Raw genomic sequence first — 20,584 nt, forward strand, 5'->3', positions numbered from 1 at the left:
CTCAGACCAATGTTATACTATGGGGCCGTTCACATGTCTCATATTTTACTTGGGCAGAGACTTTCCAAAGAATAAAAATCGCTGCATTTCCGAGTTAGATCTGATATTCGGGCCATAATCTGCCATGCAAGTCTATGAGTGAGTGGAAAAAAATCGAACTGCACTCGGATGGCACCTGAGTGCAGCCCGATTTCCACTAAACTTACACTATGGAGAAGAGGGAGACATTTTTTTTTCTCCATCTTTGCCTCATGCAAGAGAATCGGATCACACTCTGATCAGTGTGTGATTAGCGTAATCGGCTCGATTCGAATCTACGGCCGTCTGCACCTGCCCTAATGAAAAGTTATACCATTTTTCAGTTTACTATCTGTATCAACTTCTTGTGGTTTTCAACATCACTGCTTGCTGTCATTCAATAGGAACCACCAGGAAAAAGAAAAAGTCTGTCGTGTTGGTGTGATCACTACCCAGGTGCTCAGTTCGTTACTGTTATCTGTATCCCCTAGAAGTAAACAATGAAAATATTTAATAAACAAAGGAAAAGAAGAAATAAGCGGAATTTCTACAGATACTAAATTAGTAACATTTTACTAATTTTTTAAATATTTTTTTTGCTAAATCCCAGAATACTTCTTTAAATCCTACCCCAGTCCTGAATGGAGCAGCTAACAATTTTGTTGACACCGTGATGTTGTGCAGCAGTAATGTGTTCCTATGGCACAGACAGGGTTAGCCCTTGATCTTGCTTATTCAGATGGCTTCAGTAGATGCTGGACAGCATCATAAGTCTAAAAAAAGAGCGCTCCATCTGTAAACGCAATTAATGAGCTCCTGGCTGACACTGATCATGGGGCACAACAACATAAGGATAAACTCTGGACAGAAGGGGGGGTAATGACAGGTAGCGTTCCAGTTTATATAGTTTTTCTTAGAGGTCCAGTGATGACATACAGGTTAATAACTTGCATTGGTATTATGCTTTGCATTGATTCTCAGCTATATGACCAACTTTTTTATATTTATTTCCCCTTTAAATCTGCACTAAGCAGGTTTATACTATTCATTTATATTAGGGAATAAGATTTTCTGTGTAGGGATGACGCAGTATTTCAGTGCACAGTGTTAGTGGTCGTATCTTTAAGGGTATGTGCACATTAGCCTTCCTGATAAAGTGCTCAATACATTTAAAAAAAACCAAAAACATATGCACTGTAATGTCAAAACGACTTGCTGTGCACATGTTCAGTCTTTTTTCACTTCTTGTAACAGCTTCAGGCTTCAAAAGAAGTGACCAATTCATTCTTCTGGTGGCTTCCGCTTGGAAATCGCAAAACCTGATTTCTTAGCAGGAAAGAAGCTGCAGAACAAAAATCATTTTTTCCTTGTTTTTTTTCTTGCGTTTTTTGTGCATTTTTTTCTGCGGTTTTGGCACACTAGAATTGTCTCTTGTGCATAATGATAAAGTTTAGTGTTGGAAAAAAAAAAGTCCTACTCTATAGAATCAGGATTTGGCACAAAAACCGCAGCATATTTTCAGCGTTTTTCACCACCCATTAATTTCAATGGGTGAAAAATGCTGAAAAACACTCAAATAAGTGACATGCTCCATTTTGCAAAAATACATGCAAAGCACAAAATCCTGATGACAAAAAAAAAACAAAAAACGTGTGCATGAGATTTCTGGCTGGTACTGTAAAACGCAGCTGAAAATTTGCATTAAAAAAATGCTGCAAAAACGCCTAGTGTGAACTTAGCTTTATGCATATATATAGTTGACAAAAAAAAGATGCAGGAGGCAAAGCCGCTGCAACAATGTCCAAAAAGTCACCAAAAAAGCTGATTATTCTCCTGAAACATCTTCATAAAGTCAGCAGTTACACCGACATCTATCTATAAGGAGGTTTCCCCAGCTCAGTAATTGATGTCATAAAGTTAGGACATGCCAGTGTTTAATGTAGAGCAAGGGTCCTACCCCTAGGACCACCTCCGGTCCTGACTGGGAGGGGATGCAGCCGCGCAGGGAAAAACTGGAGATTATTCATAAATTAGATCCGTTAATTTTCGGGATCCTGGGGGTTCTAGAGCACAGACACAGACCAAAGCGCTAGTATAACCTGTAGAAATCAATTCTGCTAGCTGGGACTCTTACCGATCCTGAGAACTGGGCACCATAAATGTCCTGGTATAATATAGCGGTGGCTACACATGTGCCACCGCTCCATCCATTCTGTGTGGCTCTGTCAGATCAGAAGTTGGAACTCCCATGACTTGCAAGTTGGAGTTATTTTGGGTGATATGAACATAATTGTTAGCTCGTTGGCTGGTCATGACTTTGCCAAGCTGTATGTTGGGGAAGGAGGGCACTGAGCAGGACACAGTATACATCTGTTCGGATCTTAGCTTATCGGTGGGCATACAGGCTGTCGGACCACCACCAATCTAATTCCAATAATTAATATCAAGCTAGCGGACGACCCCTTTCCTACACTCACACTTACTGCCGTGTTAATCCTGTGCCATAGTGACAAACCCCAGAAGTACTCAAACTCCTCAGTTAAGACTCGAACTCCTCGGCTAAGACTCAGACTCCTCGGCTAAGACTCGGACTCCTCGGCTAAGACTCAGACTCCTCGGCTAAGACTCGGACTCCTCGGCTAAGACTCGGATTCCTCGGCTAAGACTCTGACTCCTTGGCTAAGATTTGAACTCCTCGGCTAAGACTCGGATTCCTCGGCTAAGACTCGGACTTCTCGGCTAAGACTCGAACTCCTCGGCTAAGACTCAGACTCCTCGGCTAACACTCGGAATCCTCGGCTAAGACTCGGACTTCTCGGCTAAGACTCGGACTCCTCGGCTAAGACTCAGACTCCTAGGCTAAGACTCGGACTCCTTGACTAAGACTCGGACTCCTCGACTAAGACTCAGACTCCTCGGCTAACACTCGGAATCCTCATATAAGACACGGATTCCTCGGCTAAGACTCGGATTCCTCAGTTAAGACTCGGACTCCTCGGCTAAGACTCGGACTCCTCGGTTAAGACTCGGATTCCTCGGCTAAGACTCGGATTCCTCAGTTAAGACTCGGACTCCTCGGCTAAGACTCGGACTCCTCGGCTAAGACTCAGACTCCTCGGCTAAGACTCGGACTCCTCGGCTAAGACTCGGACTCCTCGGCTAAGACTCGAACTCCACGGCTAAGACTCGGACTCCTCGATTAAGACTCGGACTCCTCGGCTAAGACTCGGACTCCTCGATTAAGACTCGGACTCCTTGGCCAAGACTCGGACTCCTCGGCCCCGCTAATCTAAAAAATTAATGCCATTTATCACTAAATCCACGTATAATAACCAAAGAGGGATCACAACAATGTGGCTTTTTGGTAGTAAATCCGGGAAAAGGACCCAAGAGCTACAAACTACTCCTTTGACCAAATTTTATTTTGGTGTTTTTTTGCCGCCATATTTGTATTGCACACTGTTCACAATATTGCTTTCCTGTTTTGTCACTTGTAGATGAATGTGTGACTCAATCTTCGTGCTAATAATAGTGGTGTAACTAACACATTATGGGGTCCTCAGCACGGAATATAACATTTCCACATGTTAGACTATGATTTTACAGTCTAGTTTGGAAAGCGAACCATTAGGCGACACATTGGAGCTCGGCTGTACCTGACTCCAGACACATCACATAACCTCTACCTATGTATTGAATGACCTATGTAAAGTTTTGCAAACTCTGATGTCCTTGTTTTTCCTATGTAAACCTAGAATCTGCTCTTTTAAGCACCTTTATGATTGTCACCTAAAATTCACTCCCTCCATCTAAGTACATTAGTGGTAGAGAGGAGCCCGTAGAGGTTATGGGCAGCCTCAAAAGAAACAGCGCAGCCTACGATCTATAGATTGTATCTAAAGAGATCTGCCTTATTTATCATTGATTTCAGTAATAGGAAATAGTCCTTACTCCCAGAAAATAATGGTATTACAATGGTATTCACCTTCAAAGTTACCTGAGCACAGAAATGTCCAGGGTGCCCAAACTTTTGCATCAGCCCATTTTCCATAGAGATCATTTAACTGTTCACAATAACAGTAATCTTGATCAGGGGTGCCCAAACCTTTACATTACATGCCACTGTAGATAGATATGAAATAGATAATGAATACATAGATAGAGAAATAGATAGATATTAGCATAATAGAAATAGGTGTTAGTTGAATAGATAGAAATTAGGTTGAGATTATAATATATAAAGATAGAATAATTAATAGCTTTAATAAAGAATCTTGATAAATGATAGATAAATCAATAAATATTAGTGATGAGGGAATGTGCTGGGATAAGGTGTTATCTGAGCATGCTCGTGTGCTAACAGAGTGTCTTCAGCGTGCTCAAAAAATATGTGTGAGTCCCCGCAGTTGCATGTCTCGCGGTTGTTCAACCGGTGCAACACATTCAGAGATTGGCTGTTTGTTAGACAATCTCTGCATGTGTTGCTGCTGTCGAACAGCCATGAGTCATGACGGAGCGGGAACTCAAACATATTTTTGAGCACGCCAAAGACACTCAGTTAGCACCCGAGCATGCTCAGATAACACCTCATCCCAGCACGTTTCCTCATCACTAATGAATATGTATTACCTGGATTTAATAATAGCAGACAGGTAATAGATAGAACTGATAAATAGATGTAACATGGATATAAATAAAGAGATTTATTAAAGTTGGATAACATGAAATTGATATGAGATGTAAGAAAAAAAGAGAGAAAGAAAGAGAGAAAGAATGGTAGAAATGGAGAAAGAGGAAGAAAGAGAAGAGAAGGAAAGAAAAAAGGAAGAAGGGAAGAGAAAAGAAAGAAGGAAAGAGAAAATAAAAAAGGAACGAGAAAAGGAAGAACGGCGGAAGAAAAAAGAAAGAAGGAAAGAGAAAAGAAAGGAAAGAGAAAAGGAAGAAGGGGAGAGAAAAGAAAGAAGGAAAGAGAAAATGAAGAAGGGAAGAGAAAAGAAAGAAGGAAAGAGAAAAGAAAGGAAAGAGAAAAGGAAGAAGGGAAGAGAAAAGAAAAGAAGGAAAGAGAAAAAAGATGGAAATAGAAAAGAAAGAAGGAAAGAGAAAATAAAGAAGGAAAGAGAAAAGGAAGAAGGGAAGAAAAAGAAAGAAGGAAATAGAAAAGAAAGAAGGAAAGAGAAAAGAAAGGAAAGAGAAAAAGGAAGAAGTGAAGAGAAAAGAAAGAAGGAAAGAGAAAATGAAGAAGGGAAGAGAAAAGAAAGAAGGAAAGAGAAAAGAAAGGAAAGAGAAAAGGAAGAAGGGAAGAGAAAAGAAAAGAAAGAAGGAAAGAGAAAAAAGATGGAAATAGAAAAGAAAGAAGAAAAGAAAGAAAAGAAAGAGAAAATAAAGAAGGAAATAGAAAAGTAAGAATGAGAGCGAAAAGAAAGAAGAAAAGAAGGAAAGAGAAAAGGAAGAAGGACAGAGATAAGAAAGAATGAAAGAAGGGAAGAGAAAAGAAAGAAGGAAAGAGTAAAAAACGAAGCAAAGAGAAAAGAAACAATGAGGGTAAAGAGGGGAAGCCATTAGTTATCTAGATAAACAGTCCTACACATTACTCAGAGTTTATGGAGAGTTCAGGGGACTGACATTCTCCCACCGCACTGCATACATGAGAGCGGCCGCTAGGTGGCAGCAGCCATATCCGGGAGCCCAGAATCCAGGAGCTGTCAGTAGAGCAGTGTGCGCGGTGCAGGGACGGGGCAGTCAGGGCTGTCACTCCTCACACACAGGCGGACGAGGAGCAGCCTGCACTCTGCTGCTCTGCACTCTGCTGCTCTGCACTCTGCTGCTCTGCACTCTGCTGCCCTGCACTCTGCTGCTCTGCTCTCTGCTGCTCTGCACTCTGCGGCTCTGCTGACAGCTGGAGACATGCAGGCTGAATCAGGGATTGTACCTGACTTTGAGGTTGGAGAAGACTTTCAAGAAGAGCCCAAGACATACTACGAGCTGAAGAGCCAGCCTCTACACTACAGGTGAGTGACATCTGCTGGGGGTTCAGCTTCTTCCATGCAGCACCCTATGATAATACAGAGTTTTGCAACATTGTGTCATGAGTTCTATTTTTGGCAACAATGTATATTTGTGTATTCTGTATTGCAACATTGTGTCAGCCTAGCTGCATGCTTCCCATGTGACATGGGTCCATATCAGGCATGGCACAGTAAAGCATGGTGGAGTCTGGACTGTTCTGAGGACTCTCACTCTAAGTTTTCTGCTGTGGGCTGCATTGTATTTTGGAGTCAGTGGGACTGAATATAAATGACCCCGGCTCCACCATAGAATGTTCTGCTGTGTATAGTGATAATAATGAGTGCTGCTCAGTGCTTGCCCCGCCATACAATAAGGGGCTGTATGCAGAATGTATTTCTTTCTTTGGGGGGGTGAGGGAGTTTGCAAATTAGTGGCTGCAGTATATCTATTGAACCTCGCCTGCTGCAAAACCTCTTGGATGACAGAGGTGGTAGTCACTTTTGTATCTATCAAAGGGTTCAATTATTTAAAGGGGAATTGCACATTTTTTCTTCTGTGCATTTGAACATGATAACTTACCCTTACCGATGTGGGCCAATATTGACCTTCGTTTGCCTGTTTTACCACCAGCAATTGTGAAAACCATAAATAAATAATTAATTTGGCGGTTAGATACAGAACATGATCATATGATTACTTTTCATGTATGTAAACACTACAGGGAAAGATCGTTACATTGATTATTTGGTAGGGATGGTTAACGGAGTTCATTTGCAGGGTTTGATTATGGAAAACACTCATTTAAATGTTTGTTTATTTTTGCTTTTTGATTAGTTTTATGCAATGCTGTATCGCTTGGAGCAAAGGTTCTGATTTCTGCCCTAGCCATGGAACCAAATGTCATGGGCAAGCTAATGTGGCTTGTTGGCCTCCACCACTGGCACTCAGCACCATGACACCTGCCCCTGTAAAAAACTGCAGCGATTTACAGTACAATACAAGTAAATGGGGTTTTCTTAATCCCAGTTACACTTTGCCGAAAAAAATCTGCAAGACAATGAAATCTTAATACGGATTTCATATTTGCATCATCCTGATTAATTTGCAGATTTTATCCCATTTGATGTTTAGTAAATGGAGTAGGATCCAATCCGCAAACTCCTGGGTCTACTGACAACTGACTCAGTTCTGACACCTCTATAGTTGACAGGAGCGTTTCAACCTGCATTACCCACAGGGCCATAGCCTCCGCTAGTTACCTACAAACAATAGAGATTCTATATCTAGAATATGTTGCTAACCTTTGTTGTGCCATTGTATCCTTTGTGTGACCTTTGTGATGAGTGCACATAGGCGTAGACCTCCAGTTTCACTTTTTTAATTGTTCTGGTTTATTTGCTGGAATCAATAGTTGAAGCTGCTGCACAAAGTGATTGAAAGAACATATATATATATATATATATACTGCTCAAAAAAATAAAGCGAACACTAAAATACCACATTCTAGATATCAGTAAATGAAATATTCCAGTTACAATTGTTTGTTGATTACATAGTGGAATGCGTTGAGAACAATAAAACATAAAAATGTAAATCAAAATGAATATCCCATGGAGGTCCGGAGTTGGAATGATACACAAAATCAAAGTGGAAAATCAAAATACAGGCAGATCCAACTTCAGTGGAAATGCCTCAAGACAAGGAAATGATGCTCAGTAGTGTCTGTGGCCTCCACGTGCCTGTTTGACCTCCCTACAATGCCTGGGCATGCTCCTGATGAGGTGGTGGATGTCTCCTGAGGGATTTCCCCCCAGACCTGGACTAAAGCATCCCGACAACTTCTAGACAGTCTGTGCAACGTGACGTTGGTGGATGGAGCGAGACATGATGTCCCAGATGTGTTCAATCGGATTCAGGTCTGAGGAATGGGTGGGTCAGTCCATAGCTTCAATACCTTCATCATGTAGGAACTGCTGACACACTCCAGCCACATGAGGCCTATCATTCTCATGCATCAGAAGGAACCCAGGGCCAACCGCACCAGCATATGGTCTCACAATGGGTCTGAGGATCTCATCTCGTTACCTAATGGCAGTCAGGGTATCTCTGGCTAGTTCATGGAGGGTTGTGTGACCCCCCAAAGAAATGGCACCCTACACCATTACTGACCCACTGTCCAACCGGTCATGCTGGAGGATGTTGCAGGCAGCAGATCGCGCTCCACAACGTCTTCAAACTCTGTCACGTCTGTCACATGTGCTCAGTGTGAACCTGCTCTCATCTATGAAGAGCACAGGGCACCAATGTTGAATCTGACAATCTTTTTGTTTTCTGGCAAATGCCAGTCACCCTGCACAGTTTGGGGCTGTAAACACAACGCCCACTTGTGGTCCTTGAACCCTCATACCACCCTCATGGAGTCTGTATCTAAGGCCGGGATCACACACAGCGAGATACGGCCGAGTCTCGCAGGTTAAAACCAAGCTCTGGCACCGGTACTCCAGAGCGGAGCGTGCGGCCGCACAGCAATACATGGAGCTGCACGCTCCGCTCTGGAATGCCGGTGCCAGAGCTTCGTTTTAACCTGCGAGACTCGGCCGTATCTCGCTGCAGTGTGACTCTGGCCTAACAGTTTGAGCAGTTTGAGTTTGGATGTTAGTGGCCTGCTGGAGGTCATTTTTCAGGGCTCTGGCAGTGCTCCTCCTGTTCCTTCTTGCACAAAGGCGGAGGTAGTTGTCCAGCTGCTGGGTTGTTGCCCTGCTATGGCCCCTTCCACGTATCCTGGTGTACTGGCCTGTCTCCTGGTGTCTGCTTCATGCTCTGGACACTGTGCTGGCAGAGAGAGCAAACCTTGCCACAGCTCGCATTGATGTGTCATCCTGGATGAGCTGCACAACCTGAGCAACTTGGAGTTACACTGTGTTGTTTCAGTGTTCCCTTTATTTTTTAAAGGGGTACTTCCGTATCCCACTTTCTTTTAATTTCCTCTGGATATGCCATATGCGCATCCATCGCTGATACTCAAAAAGAGGACTTCATTGCGCACCACAAGAGATGGGGAGGTTGCATCCATGCATGGCTCTTTCCATTTATATGGTACTTCCAAAAATTCCAGCGAGGCCTTGCTCACATCTGCATAAAAAAACAGCTCCAATGTTGATTCTGAAAAGTAGGAGATGACACCAGGAATTTTAGCGCATTTTTTTTATCCCATTCACTTAATGTATGGAAGTACGCACTAAAAATCTACCAAAAATCTGTTTTGTCTTAAAGGGAACCTGTCAGCATTTTACATATGAAGGTAGTAAAATGGCTGTTTAGGTGCTTCACCCCTATTAAAAATAATACCTTTTTGATAGAGAACCGATGTTCCAGTAGTGAGAAATTTAGAGTAAAAGCCACATGCAAATGAAGCTAGGAGTGCAAGGAGGCGTGTCAGTGAACTTGGAAGAAGCCGTCCAAATGCATTGACACGCCCACAATTCAATTCCAGACTGATTTGCATATAGTTTATACACCAGATTTTTTTTTTTTTTTAGAAATCTGACATGCCAGTAGTGAGAAATCTGGTGTAATTTTTACTGGGGTGCAAGTGTCAATGCAATCGAAGAACTACAGCACTGAAGGAAAAAAGGAACTGCAGCTTTCCTAATGGTTTCTATACTGTTTGACCTACTACTAAGTCCCTAGCGACGTAGAAATGTTTTCTGTTAGTCACATTCTAGTCTGGAGGTGGGGATGTATTGACAGTGAGACATAGTGTTGGCAGTTTGGATGGTTATATAATATTATATAATAGTCAACAAGCTGAGAAAAGTTGACAACAAACTTTCCTAAACTAATAGCACGGGGGCATCGCTCATAATCCTGCATGTTGTTTTTTCCCTGGGCAGTTCCTATGATAATAAGTGATGGTATATGGATAGGATAAGGCATCATTTATTGATCGTGGGGGTCCGTTTGATGGGACACTCATGATTCTCTAAATGAAGGGTCCTAGCAGGTGGCTATGAGGGTCGCAGTCTAGGACATATGTCTAAGGTACCGTACTTTGTCAGTCATCAGTCTCGTGACCCTTAATCATAAAGTTACGGCAAATCATGGTGTCATCTTTTGGTCCAGGATAACAATAGAACATGGCTGCTTTCTTCCAGCGTCACCATAGTCCACACGTTGTGTGTGGTCCGTCACGTTAGCTCCATTCACTTCACTGATTTAATTTGCAAATAGTCTTGATTAGAGATGACGAACCAATCAGTAATTAATGGAATTTGTACCGATTTTTCCCCAGAATCCCAATTTTTCATGATTTGATTTGCCCAAAACGAGATGGGCCGCCATTTTGTTGGATTCTTGTGAGAGCTGAAAGGGGGCTGAAAATAAAAGCTTATACTCGTCTGTCCGTGGCTCGCCCCTAACATGTCCACCTGCCGCAGCTCCCTGCTCGCTTTGGATCCGTCTTTGGTCTGGATCTCTTAGCGCAGACCAGACCTCATGCATTTGGGTGGGACGCGACGCCCACCATTGTCATCACTGGCCTGAAGACCCATCAAAGGCGAGCAGAGGGTCAGGCGGGAGCTGCAGGGACAGGAGAGTAGTGAATATTATGTCTTCTGATTTCGTCACCCCTTCCCGGGCCTCCATTGATTAAGCATCGTATACATGTTCCGAAGACATACCGAATCAAATCTGCCGGCTGTTTCGAGCGAATCTGTCTGAACCGTACGTTGCTCATCTCTTCTCTTGATTAAAAATATCAACATTTTATGTATACAGCTCTAATGTAAGCCTAAGTGTCTCCATGGTTACAGACTACAAACAAGCCCCCCTGTAGCCATGTCTCCCAGTCTAGTACGCAGTTTCCATTACACCAATGTGGAACTTTATCTGTTTTGTGGACTTGTTAATTGGGACTGCATGACAAGGCCAAATTAGATTTTCCAACTGAGGGGACTGTGTTTTGTTTGTTTGTTTGCTTTTAAATAAAGCTAATTGAAGTGAACTCCCTGGGCCTGATTAAGCAACAGTGCCCAAAAGAAAGACTGTCCTTGTTGCCCCTAGCTACCAATCAGAGCTCAGCTTTCATTTATAATCCTGCTGTAGTACAATTAAAGCTTTGCAGTGATTGGTTGCTATGAGCAACAAAGCTATTTTCTCTTTTAGACATTTCTGATTAATCTTCTCCCTTCATTTATGTACTCTGTCTAGTGATTTGTATGAAAATATCTAAAAAAACTGGTTAATTTCGGACCCTAAAACCGATTTTCTACATTTGTTCAGATAAATGCATTTCAAATACCAGACCAGACTTCTATATGAATGTGAGACCCCTATATAAATATAAGACTTCAGACCAGACCGCTATATTAATGTCAGACCCCAGACCAGACTTCTATATGAATGTGAGACCCCTATATAAATATAAGACCACAGACCAGACCGCTATATTAACGTCAGACCCCAGACCAGACTTCTATATGAATGTGAGACCACTATATAAATATAAGGCCTCAGACCAGTCCAATATATTGTCAGACCCCAGACCAGACTTCTATATGAATGTGAGACCCCTATATAAATATAAGACCACAGACCAGACCGCTATATTAACGTCAGACCCTAGACCAGACCCATATATGAATGTGAGACCCCTATATAAATATAAGACTTCAGACCAGACCGCTATATTAACGTCAGACCGCAGACCAGACTTCTATATGAATGTGAGACCCCTATATAAATATAAGGCCTCAGACCAGTCCAATATATTGTCAGACCCCAGACCAGACCCCTTTATAAATATAAGACCACAGACCAGACCGCAATATGAATGTCAGACCCCTATGTAAATATCAGACACAAGACTAGACTCCCCATATAAATATCAGACCCCTATATGAATATCAGACCACAGACCAAACTATTATATAAATATAAGACCCAGCACCAGACCCCTACCCCAATGTATTAGACCCTATATAAGTAATTCCTATATAAATATCTGACCCTGAGATCACAACCTTATATAAATATCAGACCAGGCCCCTATATGAATATCAGACCCACGACCATACCTCTAAATAAATATAAGACCCCAGACCATACCCCTGTATGCATATCAGACCCCTATAGAAATATCAGCTTCCATGCCATACTCCTCCTGTCTATATATTAGACCCCAGATCAGATGCCTATATAAAGATATTTATATATATTTAACCCAAGACCAGGCCCTATATAAATATCAGACCTTACACCAGATCCTTGAATTAAATTCAGAACTCAAACCTTGTAATGTATTCAGACCCCCAATATTCATATCAGACCCCAGACCAGATCCATAATGTAATTGTAAACCTCAGACCGGGCCCATAATTTGTTTTTGGACTTCAGATTCCTTATATTTATTCAGACCCCCTTGAAAAAGATACTTATAGTAATGTCATACCCCAGACCCCTAAATATATTTGAATTTTATTCCACATATAATAAATGATCCAAGATCAAAAAGGGTGATTGGCAGTGAAAAGTAAAGTAGCTTGTGTCCCATGTGTATCTGCTCGGAATGGTTGTCAATAAGTCCGTGGATATTAAGGGTCCAAAAACCATCTTTGAACAGTGACCCTCTTCTTCTCATGCCCACACTATTTCCTAGAAGGCCTAGAAAACCCCCTTTCCTGGGACCCTCATGTATAATACACGTATGTGCAGTTCCTTTTTTTACCTCTATTCTTTTAACTTATGCAAATTTTGCATCCCCCAAAACACTCATCCTAGAAAACGAATGATTAATATATCCAGACTCCTTGTAGCTGCAGATTTGCAGTGCGTTCTACCACATCGCTCCTATAAATAGGTTTGCAGAGTGTCCATTTTTTCACCTTCCCGTGCAGAGCTCCATACAGGGACATTTATTGTTGGGGGGTGGGGGGCGCGAGGGCTTTGCCGTAGAGCCGGGGCTGTTTGCACATAGTGCTGACTGTTAATCCAGATGTGTCCACCAGCCCTGCTATTGCAAAACTCAACCATTCCATCTGTTTCTGCTTTTTAACTTCTTTGTATGTCAGTGTGTAATGTTTGTTCTAGGAACGACCGTTAATGAGCTCTAACCAGATAAGAACTCAAAACTGATCAAAAATGGAGAATTGTATTTTGACTCATTCAATTAATCTATCTATCTATCTATCTATCTATCTATCTATCTATCTACCTACCTATCTATCTATCTATCTATCTATCTATCTATTATCTACCATCTATCTATCATCTATCTATTATCTATCTATCTATCTATCTATCTATCTATCTATCTATTATCTATCATCTATCTATCATCTATCTGTCTATTATCTTTCTATCTATCTATCATCTATCTATTATCTATCATCTTTCTATCTATCTTTTATCTGTCTCTCTATCTATTATCTTTCTATCTATCTATTATCTATCTCTCTATCTATTATCTTTCTATCTATCTATCTATCTATCTATCTATTATCTATCTATTATCTATCCATTATCTATATCTATCTATCTATCTATCTATCTATCTTTCTATTATCTATCTATCTATCTATCTTCTATCTATCTTCTATATCTATCTATCTATCTATCTATCTATCTATCTATCTATCTATCTATCTGTCTGTCTATTATCTATTATCTATCTATCTTTCTATTATCTATCTTTCTATCTTCTATCTATCTATTATCTATCTTCTATCTATCTATTATGAAGCCATTTATTGTCAAACTACTGCGTTTTCTCTTTTTACATCATAATGACAACCCAAAACATCCAAATGACCCTGATCAATCGTTCACATACCCTGGTGATCTTGGCCTGATAACATGCACAGAAGTTGACACAAGTGGGTTTGAATGTATACTAAAGGTAACATCCTCACCTGTGACCTGTTTACTTGTAATCAGTGTGTGCGTAAAAGCTGAGTGAGTTCTGGTATCCAGACAGACTCTTGCATCTTTCATCCAGCCACTGATGTTTCTGGATTGTGAGTCATGTGGAAAGCAAAATAATTGTCAGCGGATCTACGGGAAAAGGTAGTTGAACTGTATAAAACAGGAAAGGGATACAAAAAGATATCCAAGGAATTTATAATGCCAGTCAGCAGCGTTCAAACTCTGATTAACAAATGGAAAATCAGGGGCTCTGTAAAAACAAAACCACGGTCGGATAGACTAACAAAAATATTGTCCACAACTATCAGGAATATTGTTCGTGATGCAAAGAAAAACCCACAAATAACATCAGCTGAAATATAGGACTCTGTGAAAACTAGTGGTGTGGCTGTTTCAAGGATTCTCATTGGCTGTAAGCCATAATCATCAACATTAACAGAAATAAACACTTGAAATAGCTCACTGTTTGTAATTATTCTTTTTAATATATGAGTTTCACTTTTTTGTATTGAAGAACTGAAATAAATAAACTTACAGGTAATAGAATGGTTAATCCAGTCTTATCTTCTGCGCAGGTGCCGGCGACTCACTGCACAGCAGCAGAGACTCACCGGCGCCTGCGCAGGCGGATAAGTTTCACATAACCATGTGTGGGAATACAGCGCTGCAACTGCCCGTCACATGTCAGTGTGACATGCATGGGACGGGGTTGCCATTATAATGAGGGGCTTCTAGGCACCGCACGCCCCAAAACCTGGAAGAAATCATTAACATAAGACATTCTAACTGCATTTCTCAAGATCTACACCCCAGCGGTGAGGCATACAGGTAAGACTGGTTTAGCCATTCTACTACCTGTATGCCCATAGTAATAGCTTAAATTCATCTTGGGGGGGTGACAGATTCCCTTCAATTTGGCGCTCCTTCTTCTTGTTTCCTCTGCGGGTACTCTGTGTCTCAGCGCCATTTGCACCAGATTTAGCTACAGATTGAATCCTACATTTTGCATCATAGGTCGATTTCTTGTCCACTTTGCTGGAACTATAATATGCTGTGGATTTTCTTCCAAAAAATCTGCTCATTGTGATACCTTTACAGTAACAGTCACTGTCTTCCCATATATGACATTCACGGTCACAGACTTCCTTACAGTGTAAATTACAACCCCGCCGACCCCCACAATTATACACTTATACATCACTATTTCTGCCAGTGATACTGCCACCTGCTGGCTGCACTTGTTATGTCACACGCAACATATCTCCGGTCTTAATGGTTCTCTCTGTTCCCAGGACCCTTGAATCTGCCAAGATCTAATTTGTCCTTCTTTTTTTCATAATATGATTTGTAATGAGCCTCATTACATTGGGCCTTTAACTCGTTTTCACGCTCTGCTGAATGCTCTGCCTTGTCCTAGTGCTGCCATTTATGGGATTTGCCCCATCTCTTTCTGCAATGCACTTCGAGTTAATGTTTACAGTCGCGGAGCAATGGAAATATCCTTAATTTAGAATTCATCACATGGTTCCAGTAAAGAGCAGTGCAATGAAGGAGGAATGGGTCAAAGGAGAAAGGAGCTGAATAGTTACATCTTTTAATTTACAAATACACTCTTTCTGTTATAGAAAAAGTCTGCCCCTCCACCACATGGATCTCTATGTAGTGCCCACTCGGGTCAGGAAAACTTGATGCCACTTTATGGATGTGCACTCAGCAAATGGGAAATCTAGAATGGTTCTATTGTAACCTTATTGCCAATTTTCAGTTTATTTGTATCTATATATTTAATTTTTACTCTATAAAGTGTGAAGCAAAATCTGGAAACTGTCAATAAGTAGACAAACAAATGATGACCAATTGAATTTAAGAATGTTCTAATTATCACATTAGAAATATTAGAAATAACACAAATCAGGGTATAATGGGGTCAGCTGCTCAAGCCAGGGACAGGAACTATAACTGACACTGTTAGCAGGTAACAGTGGACTGAAATAGCCGGACAGATCCCAAAACGAGGCAAGGAAGATTAACCCCCACATGACCATCCTGGGGAGAGAATAATCAGAAACAAACCTCGGACTGGATCATGACAGTAAACTTTGATATACAAACTAACCAGTGGCGGACACTGACAGCTTTGGGCCCCTGTGCAAGAAATGTGTCTGGGCCCCCCTCCCTGCCCAGCATCATACCTCCCAACTTTTGAAGATGGGAAAGAGGGATAAAGCTTGCGGCGCGCAACGCGCGTCGCGGCAAATTTTAGGCCACGCCTCTGGCCACACCCATTCATAACTAGTCACACCCATATCCACGTCCCAACCACACCCATTTAGCACTGCTGATCACACTTTCATAAAGAATAATTATAAATAAAAAAATATGGCCACACAGTGCTCCATACTGTATAATGGCCACACATGATGGTCAATACTGTATAATGACCGCAGATAATGCTCCATACTGTATAATGACCGCACATGATGCTCCATACTGTATAATGGCCACACATGATGCTCCATTCTGTATAATGACTGCACATGATGCTCCATACTGTATAATGGCCACACATGATGCTCCATACTGTATAATGACCGCACATGATGCTCCATACTGTATAATGACCGCACATGATGCTCCATACTGTATAATGGCCGCACATGATGCTCCATATTGTATATTGACCGCACATGATGCTCCATACTGTATAATGACCGCACATGATGCTCCATACTGTATAATGACCGCACATGATGCTCCATACTGTATAATGACCGCACATGATGCTCCATGCTGTATACTGACCGCACATGATGCTCCATACTGTATAATGACCCCTCATGATGCTCCATACTGTATAATGACCGCACATGATGCTCCATACTGTATAATGACCGCACATAATGCTCCATACTGTATAATGACCGCACATGATGCTGCATACTGTATAATGGCCACACATGATGCTCCATACTGTATATTGACCGCACATGATGCTCCATACTGTATAATGACCGCACATGAGGCTCCATACTGTATATTGACCGCACATGATGCTCCATACTGTATAATGACTGCACATGATGCTCCATACTGTATATTGACCGCACATGATGCTCCATACTGTATAATGACCGCACATGATGCTCCATACTGTATAATGGCCGTACATGATGCTCCATACTGTATAATGACTGCACATGATGCTCCATACTGTATATTGACCGCACATGATGCTCCATACTGTATAATGACCGCACATGATGCTCCATACTGTATAATGACTGCACATGAGGCTCCATACTGTATATTGACCGCACATGAGGCTCCATACTGTATAATGACTGCACATGATGCTCCATACTGTATAATGACCGCACATGATGCTCCATACTGTATAATGACCGCACATGATGCTCCATACTGTATAATGACCACACATGATGCTCCATACTGTATAGTGGCCACACATGATGCTCCATACTGTATAATGACCGCACATGATGCTCCATACTGTATAATGACCGCAGATAATGCTCCATACTGTATAATGACCGCACATGATGCTCCATACTGTATAATGACCGCACATGATGCTCCATACTGTATAATGACCGCAGATAATGCTCCATACTGTATAATGACCGCACATGACGCTCCATGCTGTATATTGACCGCACATGACGCTCCATACTGTATAATGACCGCACATGATGCTCCATACTGTATAATGACCGCAGATAATGCTCCATACTGTATAATGACCGCAGATAATGCTCCATACTGTATAATGACCGCACATGATGCTCCATACTGTATATACTGTGCACTGTACTATGTGCACATATATAGTGTTATATACACTGAGCACTGACCATTATAATATAGTATATTATAATGTGAGTTCCTGCAGCCTGGTCAGTGCTCAGTGCACATAACACTATATATGTGCACATAGTACAAATATATATCTGATATATAATGTGGGATGTCCTGGAGCCGGGCTCAGGGTCACACAGTGCAGGGTGAGGATCACTGTGACTTATTGCTGCAGCTTCAGCTTACATGCAGATCGGGTGACGCTGGAGCCGAGACCTTATCTGTATGTAAACTTAAGGTGGTGCAATAAATCTCACAGTACAGAGAGATCCTCTACAGAAAGCAGATAAGAAAGCAGGAGTGAGATGAAGCCCGTCACATACCTCCTGCCCGGGACCCCATGGCTTTCTACTAACTTCATCTCTCCTCTCCGGCGCGCAGGTGACGTCAGATCAGCAGACACACAGGCTCCTGCTGTGTCTGCAATAGGAGGATGCCGGCCGGCACTTGTACACTGCTAATACAGTGCGGGGCCTGCACCCGTGCACCGATCTACTGCAGCAGCACAAAGCCGGGCCCCTGTATGTCCCTGCCTGCAAGGGCCCCCCTCCACCTCCGGGCCCCGGTGCGGCTGCACCGGTTGAACCGGCGGTAGGTCCGCCCCTGAAACTAACCCTTACCCTTTTCCATAGCTCTAATGAAACCTTGTAAGTAGAGAAAAACTAACCCGAACTTAAGAGTTTGTTTCGAAGAGTTAGTGTCCGGTGTTAAACTTCTCCTGGAAATCCATTGTAATGATCAGTATAACGAGGGAAGTCTGTTGCAGTGAGGACAGAGAATTTTCCGGCTCAAAAGTTCTTGTCGTCTTTGTTTTTCAATGGGTTTTGAGTTGTTATTCAAATTCAGGTAAAGTTCTAGTCAGGGCAGTTTCTAGCCCAAAAATGACACAGGGCGAGAGTAGGAAATTTCTCCAAAAGCCCCCCCCCCCCCCCGGCACCGAAAATAATACTATCAGTGTGGGAGTGGCCGAGCTGCCTCATCCTGGCTGTTCATTCTCGCTGTTCATCCAGCGCGGAGCGGAGGTGAGTGGCGGCGCCGAGGTGGCCGCAACCATTATGTGCGGTGCGGGGGGGGGGGCGCGGCGACGCAAGGCGATGATCTGACCGCTCAGCTGTCAGATTTGCAGCTGAGTTCGGGCAGGGCGCGCCCGCGCTCAGCACTGAGCGCGGCATCCGCGCCCCTGACAGCCCTTAAACAGCAGCAGCAGCGGGCAGGGGACCACCGGGGCCCGAGGCCTCTCCTGCGCCCCCCGGCCCCACGGCGCCCCGTGTGGCCGCCCTGCCCGCCCTGTTGAAGAAACGGCCCTGGTTCTAGTACCAGAATCGAACTTCCAGCGGATCCCCTCATCCCTACTTTTAAGTCAATGTCAACTCTGTAACTGGTTTTATCACATCAATTGGGTTATTTAGCCAAAACAGAGAGTGAAAGATCTCCATGTATGGACAGTTGTTTCAGGCTCGTGCCCCTCATCAGTGCAGAGTCAGACACAAGTTGGTCGGGTTCAAGAAATAAACTTTCTTCTTGTAGAAAGTACCAGATAAGAAGATTTAGGGGCCGAACAGGGAAAAAAAGATATACAAAGATGAAGAACTCTCTCTCTCTAATGCCACCTTCGGCTATGTCCACATGTCCAGCAATGATCTGTTAGGACGGATCCAGCAGCAATCCGTTGGCAAAAAAGTTGTACAGATACAATAATTTTTAGTCTGATCTCTGTTGGATCCGTTCTTTAACATTGAAGTCTATGGATCCATTAATTAGCCTTCCATTTTTCTTTCATTTGTAAAGGATCCGTTACAAATAGAAGAAAACACATGGCTAACTAACGCATCCGTTTTCCGTAGAATTCAATGTTAAAAAAACAAAAGAATGCAGCAAAGATCAGTTCTTTTAAAAAAACGGACTAAAAAATTGCATCTGCACAACTTTTTTTGCCAAGAGATCGCCATTGGATCTGTTCTAACGGATCATTACCGGACATGTGAACATAGCCTAAAGAACCACGAAAACAGCTGACCATAAGTTGGCTGAAGATCCTAGCTAGTAAAGTTCCATATAGGATCGACATTGTCTTATAGGGAGGTTACCCCTAGTAGTCGGCACAAAAACTTTCTTCCCTTTGGATGATAACTTTTCTGCATATCTTTTTTTCCCCAGGAAGTTTTGCCTGAGTAATAAATCCCCCTATGCCTGCTTGGCGCCCCCCACATGGAGAAACTTTAACAACTAGACTTCCGTATAATTGAGCAAAGCTCCATAGAAGCAAAACATCATACAATAAAAATGCAAAAAGATATAATAACAATACAAGATCCATCCGTGACACCTTGCTGTTAGTTTCCAGTAAAGAAAACTGCCAGATTTTTGATCAGATAAACAATACGATATTCAATATTTACATCTTTTGTTTTTCTTTAAGTCGTTGTTGCGATACAAAGTTGTTAAAAAGTTCAGGTTTCTCCATTTATCTCTTGCGGCTCCTAACTGACAGGCTCTTCCTCGGTGGCCATAACTGATCAGGCAATCCTCCAGTATAGACTTCGGCAGCTGTTTCCATGAGTCACAGACCTACACATTATCGACCCTATCTCTCTCTATCTTGGCATCTTTAGATCTTAGACAAAAGCAGATACATTGTATCACGTTGGATAGCAACTCCAGCAAGAAGGAGAATAACATATAATTCACCCCCACCCCACCATTGAGTTGAGTTGGGGCTGAGCAACAGTTTTAAGTCACACATTTGTAAAAAAAAAGCCAAGCA

At 42.3% G+C, this 20,584-nt stretch overlaps 1 protein-coding gene and 1 long non-coding RNA gene across 10 annotated transcripts in view; one reads left to right on the forward strand and one right to left on the reverse strand.

Moving 5' to 3' along the window:
• Positions 1–260: 260 nt before the first annotated feature.
• On the reverse strand, positions 261–10,917 carry LOC143787410 (uncharacterized). Of its 3 annotated transcripts, XR_013218355.1 has the most exons (5): positions 10,704–10,917; positions 7,326–7,444; positions 4,004–4,140; positions 649–791; positions 261–505 (listed from the first exon to the last, which is right to left on the reverse strand). It is a non-coding gene; the product is annotated as an uncharacterized LOC143787410 (long non-coding RNA). The 3 variants fall into 3 exon arrangements; XR_013218357.1 differs by lacking the exon at positions 649–791 and having other exon boundaries at positions 4,016–4,140; XR_013218356.1 differs by lacking the exon at positions 649–791.
• Positions 5,806–20,584, forward strand: part of MITF (melanocyte inducing transcription factor) — a 203,437-nt gene continuing 188,658 nt past the window's right edge. For 5 of the 7 annotated variants that reach the window (XM_077276102.1, XM_077276111.1, XM_077276105.1 and 2 more), the window contains exon 1: positions 5,893–6,026. In XM_077276102.1, coding sequence (XP_077132217.1) covers positions 5,923–6,026 — 104 coding nt within the window. In that variant the 5' untranslated portion in view covers positions 5,893–5,922. Of the gene's footprint in view, positions 6,027–20,584 lie in introns of all 7 variants that reach the window. The other 2 variants (XM_077276104.1, XM_077276106.1) reach the window with 1 other exon arrangement.

Source organism: Ranitomeya variabilis, chromosome 8, assembly GCF_051348905.1.
Source record: "Ranitomeya variabilis isolate aRanVar5 chromosome 8, aRanVar5.hap1, whole genome shotgun sequence".
NCBI classification, from domain to species: Eukaryota; Metazoa; Chordata; class Amphibia; order Anura; family Dendrobatidae; genus Ranitomeya; species Ranitomeya variabilis.